The 15,397-nt window shown below is 40.8% G+C and overlaps 1 protein-coding gene across 1 annotated transcript; it reads right to left on the bottom strand.

Annotated features, from left to right (window-relative positions):
- Positions 1–4,996: 4,996 nt before the first annotated feature.
- Positions 4,997–14,712, bottom strand: trappc3 (trafficking protein particle complex 3). The gene is given in 6 exon segments (XM_034236757.1): positions 4,997–5,572; positions 5,943–6,125; positions 10,941–10,961; positions 10,963–11,041; positions 12,505–12,602; positions 14,542–14,712. Coding segments are annotated over 6 exon segments (543 nt in total). The 5' UTR covers positions 14,584–14,712; the 3' UTR covers positions 4,997–5,452.
- Between the last annotated feature and the right edge of the window lie 685 nt (positions 14,713–15,397).

Raw genomic sequence — 15,397 nt, 5'->3', positions numbered from 1 at the left:
ACAAAGCCTCTAATTAATTAGATTAATTTGTTTAATCGAGTCCCGGCCAAGCAGCATGTTGACATTTCTGCTTATGATTAAACAACTATTAGACAGATTGCAATGAACTGAATGTCACCTTTGCAGTCATGCCCTTAACAAAATCCAATAGACTTGTTCTGCTTTTTTGCTATTTAATGTATTTAAATTACATTAGAATGGGTTAAACTATTAGCTTTATAGGAAACACACAAAACAAGGGTTATATTACTAAACATTTCCAAGTGTGCTTAAAAATGTACACAACAGTATGAATCGAAATGTATCTAATAATGCCTTTACCACACTGGGAACTTTGTCATAGACCTCCAGTCAGCATATTACAGTCAGTGTGACTTTTCAGTCTTTTCCAGTGTGATAGCTTGAGGTGTTTTATATAGAAACTCACACTTATAGTAGCCAGGACAATGGGACACCCAGACCCCTTACAATCACATTGCCTAGTGTCAAAGGTGTTTGAAGTGGGTGGATAAAAAATGAATTGCTGAAGACATAAAAGCTTTGGGGTGCTTTCTTGATTTATGTTGTGATAATAGCTCGGATAACGTTCTCTTAAAGTTAGATGGATGACCTGCTAGGGAGACATGTGTCATCGGTAGTGCTTTGTTCTAATCAATGTATGGTGTGTGTTTTGTCACTCCAAACTTTTAATGTGATACACACACTCGCTCGGGTCTTGCTTGGCAGTGGCGAGCGGTGATATCCCGTCTAGTGCAGCTGGTGTGCAGCCTCTAGGCAGCCCTGTGCTCTGGTTGGGAAGCCTGGTTTGATTTTAGTCCAGGGCAAACCAGGACTTTCACATTCCTGCTTTTCAATTGGAGTTATCGTATTTGTTACTGCCTGGGAGAGCGATGTAAATATATGCTTACATATGTGCTTTTAGAGGGAAAGGCCCTGGAATAATGAAGTCTAAGGTGAGGTGTCGTTTGCCCTCAGGACTGGCCAGTGTAATATCACATGACACTTTCTTTTTTTCTTTCTCTCCCCCACTCATTCTCCATCTTCAAGTGAGGCCGTTCCAAGCTGGAAAGTTTGCGGCTGTTACATAAACTCCAGCTCCAAACGGCTGCAGGGTTCAGGAAAAAGGGAAGAAAAGCGGGAGAAGACAAAAAGCTGAGTGTATTGTGGGAAAATGAGGCTCAAAGATAAAGAGGATCTGGAACGGGTAAAACCTGAATCATCAGGAACGTCTACAAAACTCCTCTCCATCAGATCCTGGAGAAAAGAGGAAGAACAAAAGAGCAGGAGGAAATTGGAAGCAGAGTGAAGGCAGCTTAGCAGCTCCCATCCAAAAAGCCTGGAAGAAAGGCAAGGAGGAAAAACTCAAAACAAGGCATTAAATGGCTCGGCGGCGTCCAGGACTCTGGATGAAACCAGCCAGTTCACTCCTGAGACACAAACTAGACGATTCTCAAACTGACATGTCTTCCTGATTTCATTGTTAACACGGTGTCCTTTATGACACTTGCAATCCAAGATTTTGTTTAGCATGTTAGCTGGATCTGATCCATACTTTTGTCTTTGAAGTCACCCAACACTCCTGATGAACAAAAGACAACTTCAGGAGTCCTAAAAAATGTTTTCACTTTCTATTGGTTGAGCTGTCAATGTTAAAGATTGAGCATGATTTATTAGAGTTATAAGAAGGGCTTAGAGTTTTTCTGTAAGTGGTTGGTGATTCATATTCCAAATGGCTTGCAGATGCTGTAGCAATTTCAGTGGGTACATAATGTGACTGGATACCATATCGACTCATAATTACCTCTCAAAACCACTTCCATGTTTATTTGATGAGGTGTTTCTGCACATAAATCCCAAAAGAACATCCCCCTAAAACTCAATTTCACCACAAACAGGATGTTTCATAACAGACAAGTGTGACTTATGTAACAACAACTCCCATGGTCACGAGAGCATCCGTTCAGGTGCAGAACAGACACAAGTTCATTAAATCAAGCACCTTTTTCCCATCGCTTTACTGCCAGAGAGCATTATTAGGTCCATAAAAATGTTTTTTTGATCATGACAGACTTGTTTGCTGACTGCATTCTCTGATTTGAATGAGTGCTGTTCATCCTGTTGTAATGTCTTCCTTTTTCACTGATCTGACACAAAACACACATTCCGGAAACCTCTGGAAACCCGGGGTGAGCGCATCCCCAGTCAGTTCTTTCCTCACCTGAGATACAGCACATTTCCCAAAAGGTTTGACTATCACACATCCTTCATTTGATTTAGAGACTGCTAGATTCCCTCAAGTAAATCAGTAAAACATTGCGAAGGGTAAGAAAATGGAAAGAAGGAGGAGTGGCTGAAACAATGAACAAGACAATAAAGTGGGGAAACGGTGAAAATGGAGTGTAGGTAGAAGAAAGGGATGCGGTATTCAATAAGATCAGGTCAATACCAGGCTGTGTGCTGGGCTTTACTGTCACAGCGTGCCGTTCACCATTTGTTTCCTATAAAGACCACATGGAAACGTTTAGCTGACTTAAAGCAGATCGCCGCACGTTGTCTCGGCTCGCAACATTTGCTACTTGTTTTTCAGGTCCGTCTTAATAGAGTTTTATACTAAATATAAGGCAACTGCATTAAATATTACTGATGATAAAAACATAAAATACAAAATGATGCATGTGCCAATGGGAGAAACCCAGAGTTCATGTATGTACACAATAGATAAAAATAGCATCTTCAAAGCAATTCCTCATGGCTCAGATAGTCTTAACAATTACTCCTTTTTCTATGGTGTTTTCTTTCTGCCACAACACACATCTGCAGTCTTGCAAAGAGAATGGAAATCACATATGGACATGTTATGAGGAGTGAAGTCATAACAGAGCTAGTTTGTGGTCTTCATACTTTCTTGTTTAATGGGTAAAACTGCAGAAACAATCAACAGATCTCTCACCAGACCTATGGGTAAGTGCTGGGAGACAGTAAAACGGCCTGTTTGGACAAGGTCCTTCTAGTGTGCATTAACACCTGTAGGAGCCGCATTTAAGTTTATTTTGTTTTGATTTATTTTGAACCTTTATTAATGCATTTTTCTGTTTCAGTGAGAAGTGTGCTTTGCTCAGGTGAAGGGGGCGGGGCTAAGGCTTTAAGTTGGAGGTGCGGTGTGTGACGGGAGAGCAGCAGGAAGCACCGTCATTGACACGCAGACGCAACCTTATACTTAGTCAAATACAGATTATTAGGATCTGCTGTTTAAGTTTATGTTAAATATTGTTTTCGTATTTTGTTTAGCTGGAAATAAACGTTGAAAAGCAACTGAAACGTCCAGTGGATTGTGTACTGCGAGTCTGACACTGCTTCCGAGGCCCAAGCTCTACATGTGGCCAAGAACAATAACTTTTGAGGTGAAGGTTACAAGACAAACTTTTGGGGATTTTGGCCACTACAACACCTATTTGTGAGTAGATAGGTTGTAATAAATTCATCGTGCACTTTAGCCTCTGTGTACACTATGTATGTGTGTTTGTCAAGTCAAATTCCTGCGAGCATATGGCAGAGTGATACAGGTTTTCACAAGTACACAAACCCAGCTGTGCATCCCCTAGATACACGGCTCTAATTCTGCCAAGTAATTTACATTGAGCTTCTGCACAAAAAGCTATTTCCTACTCGCTTTCCATCCAACATCCACATCAGAGGCCTACAAGGTGCATAGATATGCGTACGTAATGTGTTGAGAGCTCGCCTAATGGCCCACCAGGCTTATTGCTGTCAGGGCGCTTCCACTTTCCATTTGTTATCCTTTTAAATGAGCACTACCCCCAGAAAAGAGTGGGCAGATGCTTAAAAATAGGAAATGGAAGTATGAAATCCTTAAACATCTTCCCTGCCATTTGAAATAAAGACAGCATGTTGTTTTGGTTTGTCTAATCTCCAGCTAAAGATATTGGCATCGTCCACTCCATTGCTTAAATACTGCAAATGTTCTGCTCCTCCCATATTTAAAATCTGAAAATTAACCTTTTATTTATATTTTCTGGCAGCTCCCACATAAAGTGAATGTTTTTTTCCTGCAATGCCCAATTAGACCTTATTCTGGGAATGATGCTGCCTACAGCTGAATGCAAACAGCGACCTCTGGTGGCTTGCCTGGATACTAAAACAGTGAAAGCAGAAATGGGTTCATTTAATTGCAGCTGTAATATTGGATGTGTAGAGCTCGAATGTTTCCAGCAAGTAATAGCTGACAGGTTTTTGCAAAAAGGAAATCTGTATCTGACAATCTCTTCCTCAAAGTGCTTTCAGCGGATTGATGACTTTGGTTCAGATTTTATTGTTCTGTTACAATAAAACAAACAAAAATAAGAAAAACATGGCTAATGTCCTCAGTGTATTCAGACCAGATTTCTGCTTCTAAAGCAAGGCCAGGGATGTGTGTGTGTGTGTGTGTGTGTGTGTGTGTGTGTGTGTGTGTGTGTGTGTGTGTGTGTGTGTGTGTGTGTGTGTGTGTGTGTGTGTGTGTGTGTGTGTGTGTGTGTGTGTGTGTGTGTGTGTGTGTGTGTGTGTGTGTGTGTGTGTGTGTGTGTGTGTGTGTGTGTGTGTGTGTGTGTGTGCTGTGTTTTCGGTTATTGACGAGGTGTGCAGTAGGTCTAAATGAGAAGTTCTGTTACATTACTTCAAGGTGATGTCAAGCCATTCACAGGTGTGATAACGAGAACCAAGCACCGGGGATACAAACACACATATGCACACACACAACCACAAACACACACACACACAACCACAAACACACAGATTACTTCCATGTACCCTGAACAAACATAAGAGAGGCATTAGGTCTGTTATTGTTTGCCTTTGGAAAGCGTCTGCGGTTCTCTCAAGAAATAACAGTCCCACAGTACACTGAAGCAGGACTGACAGGGTGGTACAGAGGACACAGAGTGTGTGCGTGTGTGTGTGTCATAAAGTCTCTACACTCAAACACACGAGAAAAATCATCATTAAATACGTCGCTTTTATTTGACATATCCTTCTACATAAATTAATTAACATGCCATATAATTGGCAGCGATAAAGTGTGATTTCTTAAAAAAAAAAAAGAGAGATAACCAACAAGACAAACAAAGACATTACGAGGTAAGGCTCTCCAGCCATGCACCAACAAAAGAAAGTCTATACAAATGAAAAGCCATCATTATTTTCAAGAAAGATTCAATATTTTAACATTTAATGAGAAAAAAAAGTGACTTTTCGAGAGGGATGTCGACGGATAAATGGCCCAGCCTTACAACACTTCTCCCTCAAACTGGAGCACAGATCGGTGCCAAGGAAATGTTAGTTGAGATGTACCACTCATCTTGATGTTCTGAGTTCAGTTCATTGTCTGATTTTGTTCCTTGTATGACTCAGTCCGCTATCTCGACACAAGAAGTGGAGGGAAGGATCTCTTTTCCGATCACTCGTCTCCTGCGGGGAGATTTTCCTCGATCCTTTTTATGAACTTCATGCGGATTTCTGTCACATTGTCTCCTCTCAGAGTGTCCTGAGCAAATCTCACATCCACGGCCATCTGGACCTAAATCAGACGAATAATAGGTCACATTTTTATGCAAAACATATGTTCTAAATGTGCAAAGGAAATCTATTAGAAATTGAGTTATTGTTATTGATTAATCTCCCAATTATCGATTAATCGTGGTCAATAAAAAGTGTGACAAATGTCCATCACAGCTATTCAAAGTCCAGTGTGATGATGTCTTTTAATATCTTGTTTGGTCGGTCTTCAAAACTAAAATGTTCAGTTGAATATAAGATTTAAAAATAAGAGAAACAGGGAATTCTTCTGCCATCTCATTGTTGTAGCTCAGAAATCATTGCCTACTTTTTTTTAAGACAACTTGATGTATCTGAAGTGTCGTTTAAATCATTGAGTATGTTGACTTTACCATCTCCAAGGCTCCTCTGAGGACTCCACACAGCAGGTTGGAGTAGACCAGCGTGCTGTGGTTATCCGGCAGCTCCACAAAGTCCACCAGCGGGTTGTTCTCCAGGATGAGAGAGAATTCATCTCCTGCCGGGCTCCAGTTGGACACACTGGGGGTGGTTCCCAGGTACATCTTAAATGCAACCTGAAAACAACCACAACACGTTCACAAGTGGATGAAACAAAGAGAATATCCAGGATTACTCAACTGAAAGCAATAATGTTGGATTGCACATTAAATTAACTCAAATGCCTCGTCTTTTTCGCACACACACCTGATATCTGATAACTTGGTCTCTGTTGCTTCTTTTCCTCTGCAGCACTCTGTCCCTGTGATGTGTCGGCATGCTTCCTCATGCAAGCACAAAGTTTGCTCGCGCTAAAATATTCACTGACAGAGCGGATGTTTTTTATCTTAAATAGTCTGAATCCGCAGTGCAGACAACAGTTTCTTTAGACACACTGAAGCTAAAGAAGTAGCAACACAACTTAATAAACCATTCATGAAATGGAATGAAAATCTGTTTTTGAACAATAATAATAGCTTGGATTTATACAGCGCCTTTCATGAGACCCAAGGTCGCTTTACAAGGAAGAACAGGGCAAAACAAAAGGCAGTCAGACAACCAGTCAGACAAAACAACAAATAGATTAGGGGCCAAAGGCCTAAGTGAACAGATGGGTCTTGAGGGCCCTTTTGAAGGCGTCAAGTGTGGGGATGTTGCGGATCTCCGCAGGGAGAGCGTTCCAGAGGGTGGGGGCTGCCATACTGAAGGCTCTGTCCCCGAAGGTGATGCGGGGGTGGTAAGCAGGCCAGAGTCTGAAGACCGCAGACCTCCAGATACATTTCACACAAAACTCTGAGGTGGTTTCAGAGTTTGGCTAGAGCTCATAAGATATCCTCGGGCAGGGCTATCGCTGCACGTTCCAAACCGCTGTCCCTCAGTGGTCCTCCATTTACAGGCATGACCCTTCTCTTCATGACCAAGAGCCAGATCCCTGAGCTAGTGTGGAGTTACATCTGTGGAATAACTCCACTAAAAAGGCAGCAGTTACACCTTAAAAACAGCTGGAGAGTCATGAGAGGGGCCTGCTTCATGGTCTGCCTGCATCTTTGTGTTCATCAGTCATAAAGGGAGTCTCACTTTTGCACAGCCAGACATGGATATGTTACAAATCCACAGGCCGGATTAATACAGACAGAAATATTAAAGTGCAACATATAACTAGGGATGCTCCGATCGCCAGTTTTGGGGCCGATCACCGGAATCAGTATCGGCCAATACCGATCGCCGATCCGATCGAGTGGGCGGGGCCTATGGGGATCTTCCATTTAAAGTGATGTTTAAAACTCAGTTAATGCGGCTCATTCACTGGCGCTTCCACAAACAACAACCAACATAATTATTACATTCAAATGAAGTACATTATTCAAGTTTACATTAACTTTGGAGAATAACACGGAAGAAATGAGCGGAAGCGCTCTCTTTTCCTCTCTCCTGACAGCCTGTCCAGACCCGGCGGCAGACATACATCTCTGGGCGGGCATTTGATTTACCAGGGCGGGCCCACCACGACACTTACATTGTCGTGTAGCACGCAGGCAAACTTGAGCGCACACAGGGTGGAGAGGTAGAGTGAGGTTGAGCGATGGAGAGAAAGGGAGAGAGAGAGAGATTGAGCGAGGCAGAGAGCCTGTGCAGCGGTCTGCTTGCGCACAGAGCAGGAGTTTGTGAGAGAGCCGGCTTGAGAGTAAATTTCTCTTCAAAATATAATTGATTGCCAGCTGACTTGCTTGCTCGTTGGTAACATAGGCCTAACTGATTTCTTCTAATGTGCCTGCATCTGGCGCTGAATTGCCATATTCCTTTCGTGATCCACTAGCAAGAGTAAACTAACTGACAGGCTGCTGTGCCGCATCTCACTCAAAAACCCACACACCTCAACCCAGCGAAAAAACAGTCTTGCGCGCAGCCTTTCATTCAGAATTTCCTAGCAAAATAAAAAAAATGCTATTAAACTAATACAAAAATAAATATTAGGACAAAGCCCTACAAATAACAACAATAAACATAATAATAAAACAATAAAAATGTGGTATTCAGCCCTGATTAAAACAGCCTGTCAGTATCTCATGCAGCTCACTGATCCAGTACTGAGTGACCCGACAGTGAAGAATAAATATATGTATAACTAGTTTAGCTAGTTCCAGAGGTAGATCAAATAGCTAAGTGTGTTAGGTCTAACTCTTAGTGTGTGTTTTGCTCCGCTCACCGGTCCGTCAGAGGGCGGAGCTGCAGGATTTCTGCTTCACACACGTTGCATACCGCTATTTTACTGTCTTTTTCGGACACCTTCAAATACTGCCAGACTGGTGAAGCCATTTTAGCGAGCTTGTTTTGCCGCGCACAGAGAAAAGTGCCATGTATTTTACGTCATTATTTTACGTCATCATTTTACGTCATGCTCTCGCGATCTACATTTTTAGAGAGCAGCGATCGATCGGCAGAGAGTGAGAATCGGCCGATCGATCGGAGCATCCCTACTCATAACAGGAATACAGGGATGCAACCTCATCAGGTATGAAAAAGGTGACAAGGATCCGAGCCCCCCGACCCCACGGAATATCGGCTTTAAAATGAGGAATAACAGGATGTTAGCAGTCAGAAGAACTAAAGCAGCAGGTAATAATAACAGAAACGCCAAAGAGTCACATCTAATAGAAATATATAAAAGCATTTATTTTAATTGTGTAGCAGTCAGTTTATCATTTTGGCAGCACTGTTGAGCATTTTGGAAATGTATTGTCATGCCTCTGTGCAAGGCGTAGTCTTTCTATCTTTATAGCCACTGGTGTAAAGTAACTAAGTTCATAAACTCAAGTACTACTTGGGTACAATTTTGAGATACTTGTACTTTATTTAAGTATTTCAATGTTTCTTTTGCTACTTTGTTCTTCTTCTCCTCTACAGTTCAGAGGTACATGGTGTACTTTGACTCCACTACATGTATTTAATCCCTTTAGTTACTTCACAGATGTGGATGAATGATGTGAAATATAATCAAGTGTTAAATCAGACTTTAGCTCCACCTGGAGTAAATTCTCAAGCTACCCTGCAGTATACAAAGTCATTCAAACTAGCTGCACCTTCACCAGCTTTGAGAACACTTTCATGATCAATCATTATACAACATATCATATATATTATTCTGAAATGGACCAATCTGCACAATGACTACTTTTACTGTCGCTACTTTCACTATATTTTGATGAGAATACTTTTGTACTTTTACTTGAGGAACATTTTGATTGCAGGATTGTTCCTACATTCTGGGACTTCTACTTTAACTCAAGTACAAGATATATACGTATACCACCTCCGTTTATAGCCTATGAAAAAAACTATTCGAAAATGAAGGCTAAAGCTAACGTTAGCAGATAGTGACAATGTATGCTAGTTAGCTAGCTCAACGATAATATTGCGACAGAAAAACGTTTCAGTTCACATCACGCTCTGCTGCTCCGACAGGGAGCTCTGCTCTGGACTCCTGAACGGCCCGTTCTAACAGCTGTTCACCAGCGGTCAGTCTGTGCCACAGTGACTCCGGACAACACAGTTAATATTAACGAACGCACCCGTAGGTAATGTAGCTGCTGAAGCTAGATACTCATCGTGGAGCAGCAGAGCCTTTTTATACATCCATGAGCAGAGCCGACAGGCAGGAAGACTCGAGCACACAGCTCACGCTTCATTATAATATATAAAAAAAGAACACCATGCGTGTCATGATGGCACATAGCAGCTTGCGGCCGCAGATTACTCCGGAGTATGTTGACAGTGTTACTGAGAAAGGGTGTCACTAAATGTGCATCACCTTTCTGAAGAGTGATATTAAATGTCAGTCCACATCAGGGTTTCCGTTAGCCGGTAATTACCGGTTTTTAGCTGGTAAAATTGATTGAAAACCGGTCAATTAAAAACCTGCCGGTCAAAATGTCTGGTAATAATTAGGAATGCTCCGATAGGTCGGCCGCCGGTCATTATCGGCCGATATTCACTCTTAATAGATTTGATCGGTGCTCTCTATAAAGGCCGATCAGGAGAGCTGGATCGTATCGATATGGACATAAACGCGAGTGAAGTATAACCGGGGACGCGAGAGAGAGATCAGATCAGCTTGCTGAGTCAGAGACCGAGACACGCAGCTCTGCATGATCACCTGAAGCCCCGCCCACTGTTTAGCGAGCTGCATGAGAAACTGACGGCTGTCAGAGAGAAAGGGAGGGAGAGGGGGAAAAGAAGAGGCATCCGTTTCTCCCGTTTATTATTCAAAGTTAATGTAAACTTTGAATAATGTACGTCTTCATCTACTACAAGTAGTTTGTTTGAAATGTAATAATTATGTTTTGTTTGTTGTTTGTGGAATAATTTATTGAAAAATGAATCTGAATTTTCGATCTGTTACGATTATAAACTATATAAAGTATAAAATATAAAAATATAAAAATGTTTTAAACATCAGCATATCTGCTCATAGTCCGGTAATTAGTCGTGCTAACGGAAACTCTGCAACACAATTCTTATTATTATTAGTGAAATATGACCGGTAAGTTTCAAATTTGTCCGGTAAAATAAATTCTGCCCGGACATTTGACCGGCGAGAAAAAATCCTAGCGGAAACCCTGGTCCACATGTAAGTGAATCTTGGCCTTCTGAATGTAAAGGATACTATCACCAAAGCAAAGAGGAATGGGATCTTGGCCTCAAGTTTAGAAGGAAGCACACTGGGACTTTAAGTTTTTTTGCTCATTCACAACCTTTAGTTTCCTCCAACCTCTAGCAACATCCTTTCCTTCATCAATTATTTGGATCTGTCCTCCCTCCTTCCCTCTCTACCTTTGTCTTTGGGTCAAGACCACAGTCTCGATCAGATTGGCCCGAAAACATTTACGAATTACCTTAGCGATGACATCTGCGGTTTTCTCGGAAATCCTGACACCTGCCAATGCTTGAGCGCGCCAGGAAGTCCTCGATCAGACGCACTCCGATGTTATAACCCCTATGAAGACAGAGAGGGATTAGCAAAAGAAACAGATGAAGTCATTTTTCCTTTCCATAGTAGAAGAAAAGTACTGAGGAGATTATAGTAAAAGAGATATTAGACATTTCCAAATGCTCCAAACATTTTAGAGTCATATGCTTGGCAAATGATGATAACTGTGGTAATAGAAGGTCAAGTCAACTTAACATAATACAGAATCTAGAGACAACTGATGCATCCCGATCCTAAAAAGGTCTGAATCTGACAGGTTGGCAGAGTGGGCCGTGCGCACTCACTGCCTTCTAAGGACAGGTAAGACAATCCTCATCATCTCTAAGCTTGGGGAGAGCTTAGGGTAGACGCACAACCAACAAGAAAAGTACATCAAGTCCAAAGTCCTGTCAGCTTGACAGACTGTTTTGAATACCTGAGTTATAAAACCCATCCATTTCATTAATCTTATTTTGCGGGATGACAGTATGCAACATTGCCTTCCAGATATTTAGTTCTCTCATAAAAAACACATGAACTTCAAAATGACAAGATCAGAGGGAAACCTTTGACACAGAACTGTGAGTGTGTGTGTGTGTGTGTGTGTGTGTGTGTGTGTGTGTGTGTGTGTGTGTGTGTGTGTGTGTGTGTGTGTGTGTGTTGTGTGTGTGTGTGTGTGTGTGTGTATTATGAATAGAGGGCAGCAGAATTTGGCAGAGCAGTGTTAAGGTGCAACTTAAAGGGAGAGATCCAAGAGGCCAGAAAAATCCCTTCCATTCTGTTGATTCAACAAGCAAACGATAAACCTTTACATGTTGAAATAAATTAACTCAGTTTATGTACTCAAGAGGAAAGGTTATATCTTGAAATAGTTAACATACACTAGTTCTGTATGTGTCACTGTCTTTGGTATTGGTGTGCTTTAGTATTTTGAAGTTGGTATGTGATATGTATTGTAATGTGAAACCTTACCTTGTGAAAAATTAAATTGACTTTTACTGGCATACACAAATAACTACAACAAAATATATTAAATAAAGTAAGGACAAATGCACTTAATAAAACAATTTGGGATAAGAAAATATAATGCTTTGTTTGCATAAAATATAGCAAAAAGTTATTGTGGTTGCTAACTTGCTAGGCATCTACATCGTTAACTAATGTTGGGTGTGAACAAAACATATCATTAACCCTAATTTACCATTAAAAAGGCTTAAAACACTGGAACACATTACCAACAGAAGTCACAATAATGACACAGAGATGTACACTTTTTTACTACAAAGGTGTATTGCTTGCTGAAAGGCAAAAATAGCAGTAAGCATTTTGTGAAATGTCAAATTAAATGTGGTAACCGTGGAAGTGTGTTGTCCGAGTGTTTTTTATAATGCACATCAGTTCTCTGAATTGAAACAATGTTAAATTGCATTCTCGCTGTCAAATTACATGAATACAAACACAAGTAAATGACACGCAATGTTGGTACTTACATCTTGTCCAGTTGTTTATTGACTTCCTCGTCATTCTCGTAGTCTTTACAGAGCTGGGTGACCAGGGCCCCGTAGGTCAGGGTGAACAGCTCAGAGTTCTACAACAGGAAATGAAAAGGTTTATTTTATTCCTGCTGCTAAAATCAAATTAATCACACTGGAATAAGGGCATAAAAGTTAACCGATAGAGTCTGGCAAAACAGTCAGCCTCCTTGTTGAATGGGGAAAACTACCTGGGGAAAACCTTAAATAACACATAGATCTATATTGACGGTGATGTGACAAACAGATAATGATCAAATGAGGTAAAAAAAATTGTGTAAATACCGCTATTTGATTCTATTTTTTATATCATGACACAGCTAAAGTTAAACAAGCAGGAAGCATGCTAGTCAATTATAAATAAATTCCTCTAATGTGTAGAGGTGCATTCAAATACAGGGCTACTTTCTGCACCATGTCTGTAACAGATCATACTGGGGAAAGCGTCTGGTGCTGAAATGACGTGTGATTGCATAATAAAACAATTGATTAATTAATAATAATTGTACACTTTGAATAATAAACATGACGTATATACATGGGCGTAATTTCCACTGGGGACAGGGGGGACATGTCCCCCCCACTTTTCAAAATCCCGTTTGTATCCCCCCACACTTTTCAAATGTTTGTTTTTTAACGCAAGTGGCCATCGTCACGGAGAAGCGTCTGTGTGTGTGTGTGAGAGAGAGAGAGAGAGAGAGAGAGAGAGAGAGAGAGAGAGAGAGAGAGAGAGAGAGAGAGAGAGAGAGAGAGAGAGAGAGAGAGAGAGAGAGAGAGAGAGAGAGAGAGAGAGAGAGAGTTACGGGGGTTGTTGTTAGCATCTGGTGCTAGCTCGGAGCTAACGGAGATTAGAAGCTGTTTCAACAATAAGGAGAGAGAGAGCTGAGATAACATCAGCTCAGGGAGGTAAAGGACTCGCTGAGTGATTATATTGTAAACTTTAGTCTAAGTTATCTCAGTGGGTCTCAAACGGTTTGGTCTAAACAAATATTTCCATCTATTTAATATAGTTGTTAAAAATAAGTTAAATCATTCCAATGTCAGTAAAAAATTAAAAACACAGTTTGAAAGGTAAGATAAAGATAGGAGAGAGGAGTATATCAATGATGTGTTATTGGTTGTGAGCATATTTAATGGTTTTTGGAGTATTGAAATATATACAGTTCTGTTTCATATGAGTGTTGAGAGCTGTATCCATAAATCTCTTAATTTGTGCACCAGATTGATGCCTTTAACTTCAATTTAAAGAAAACAATCTTACCGGGGGTACATGCCCCCGGACCCCCCTATAGGATGTGAGGTCATCACAAATATGGATAGATACATTTGCACACTCATTATATACACTACACATTTTTCTTGGATTAGTTAACACCATAGTCAATAATATATATTTGTAGAAAGGCAGGAAATTGAATGAAATCGAGAACAATGTTTCATTGCGGAGGACCCGCTGTTTTGTGTGTCCCCCACTTCTCAAACCAAAGTTACACCCTTGCGTACATGTTTAGTCGACTCTTCACACACTTGAGTCTACACTGCAGCTATAAGACGTTAATGTCAACCCTTTTAACAGTGCAAATAAAACTGAATTGACTGAGCTGAACATGAAAACAGAAATATATACAAGGTTTTGTTAAAAAGGTATACGTTTTTTCATTTGGAAAGTTATCGTAAATATTACAATGGCTGCAAAGGGAGCATGAAAAGCTAACTTTAGGGAGACTATTTAGCTCGTGCTACAACGAACTAACGTAACACTTCCTGTCAAAGTTAGCAGTACTTAACAATGAATGAAGAACTCATTCACCAGTTTCAAAAGCTTTAAATATATAGAAACATCTGTCAAACAAATACACATGACTGACAGGTTATTTTGCTAGCAGAGTTTGCAGAGAATGGACAGTTGGTGTGTTAGCTACAAGGCTACGGTTAGCATTCTGCTTGCTAAGTTAGCTAGGTTTGGTTGACGTTGAATCTGCGGGAGTCGCCTACCATCTTCTTGCTGTCTGTTGTTCGGTTGGATTGCCTGGACATTGTGGACAGTGATACAGGCTTACACAGATAGCGACTCGAATGTAATCCTTTATTTATTTGATTCTGGCGTAGCAGTTATTTCCGTAATCACCAGAGTAGACGCAAAACCAGAAGTATCATATAGCTGGTTTAATCCACAACTTCCGGTCATAGTTCAGACTAAAAGATTTATTTAGATATCATGAGTGATACAAAGCATGGATATGAAGGGGAAACGAATTCCATTCAATACAAACAACAGTTGTTGGTCCAATTTCCTTACATATAGCTATAAAGGTCAATTTTTTTGCTTCCTTTGTCACATTGCTAACTTTATTTTGAAGTCTGAATGAATGTACTTCCGGTAATGCTTTGGTAGATTTACAAACTTAGTTTTTATGTCAGCTGTCTCACCAAACATTTCCTCGGCTGTTTGCAGGGTGTTCATCGCCGTCCTGCGTCTTGGAGGGAGGGGAAAAGAGGCACTCTACTTTTAAAACTATTCTTATAGTTGACCACAGGATGGCAGTATATGTAACATATTGGCAGTAAAATAAACCAAACGACCTGGTATTTTCTTGATAAAGCGAAAATACAGCTTTTAAATATAGCATAGTATATGCAAAACATAAAGTAGTGACTATTCATATACATGAGAGAGAGAGAGAGAGAGAGAGAGAGAGAGAGAGAGAGAGAGAGAGAGAGAGAGAGAGAGAGAGAGAGAGAGAGAGAGAGAGAGAGAGAGAGAGAGAGAGAGAGAGAGAGAGAGAGAGAGAGAGAGAGAGAGAGAGAGAGAGAGAGAGAGAGAGAGAGAGAGAGAGAGAGAGAGAGAGAG

The sequence above is a fragment of the Gymnodraco acuticeps genome, unplaced genomic scaffold, assembly GCF_902827175.1.
Source record: "Gymnodraco acuticeps unplaced genomic scaffold, fGymAcu1.1, whole genome shotgun sequence".
In the NCBI taxonomy this organism is placed as follows: Eukaryota; Metazoa; Chordata; class Actinopteri; order Perciformes; family Bathydraconidae; genus Gymnodraco; species Gymnodraco acuticeps.
The sequence above is the reverse complement of the archived record's forward strand: the minus strand, read 5'-3'. Positions and strand labels throughout refer to the sequence as shown.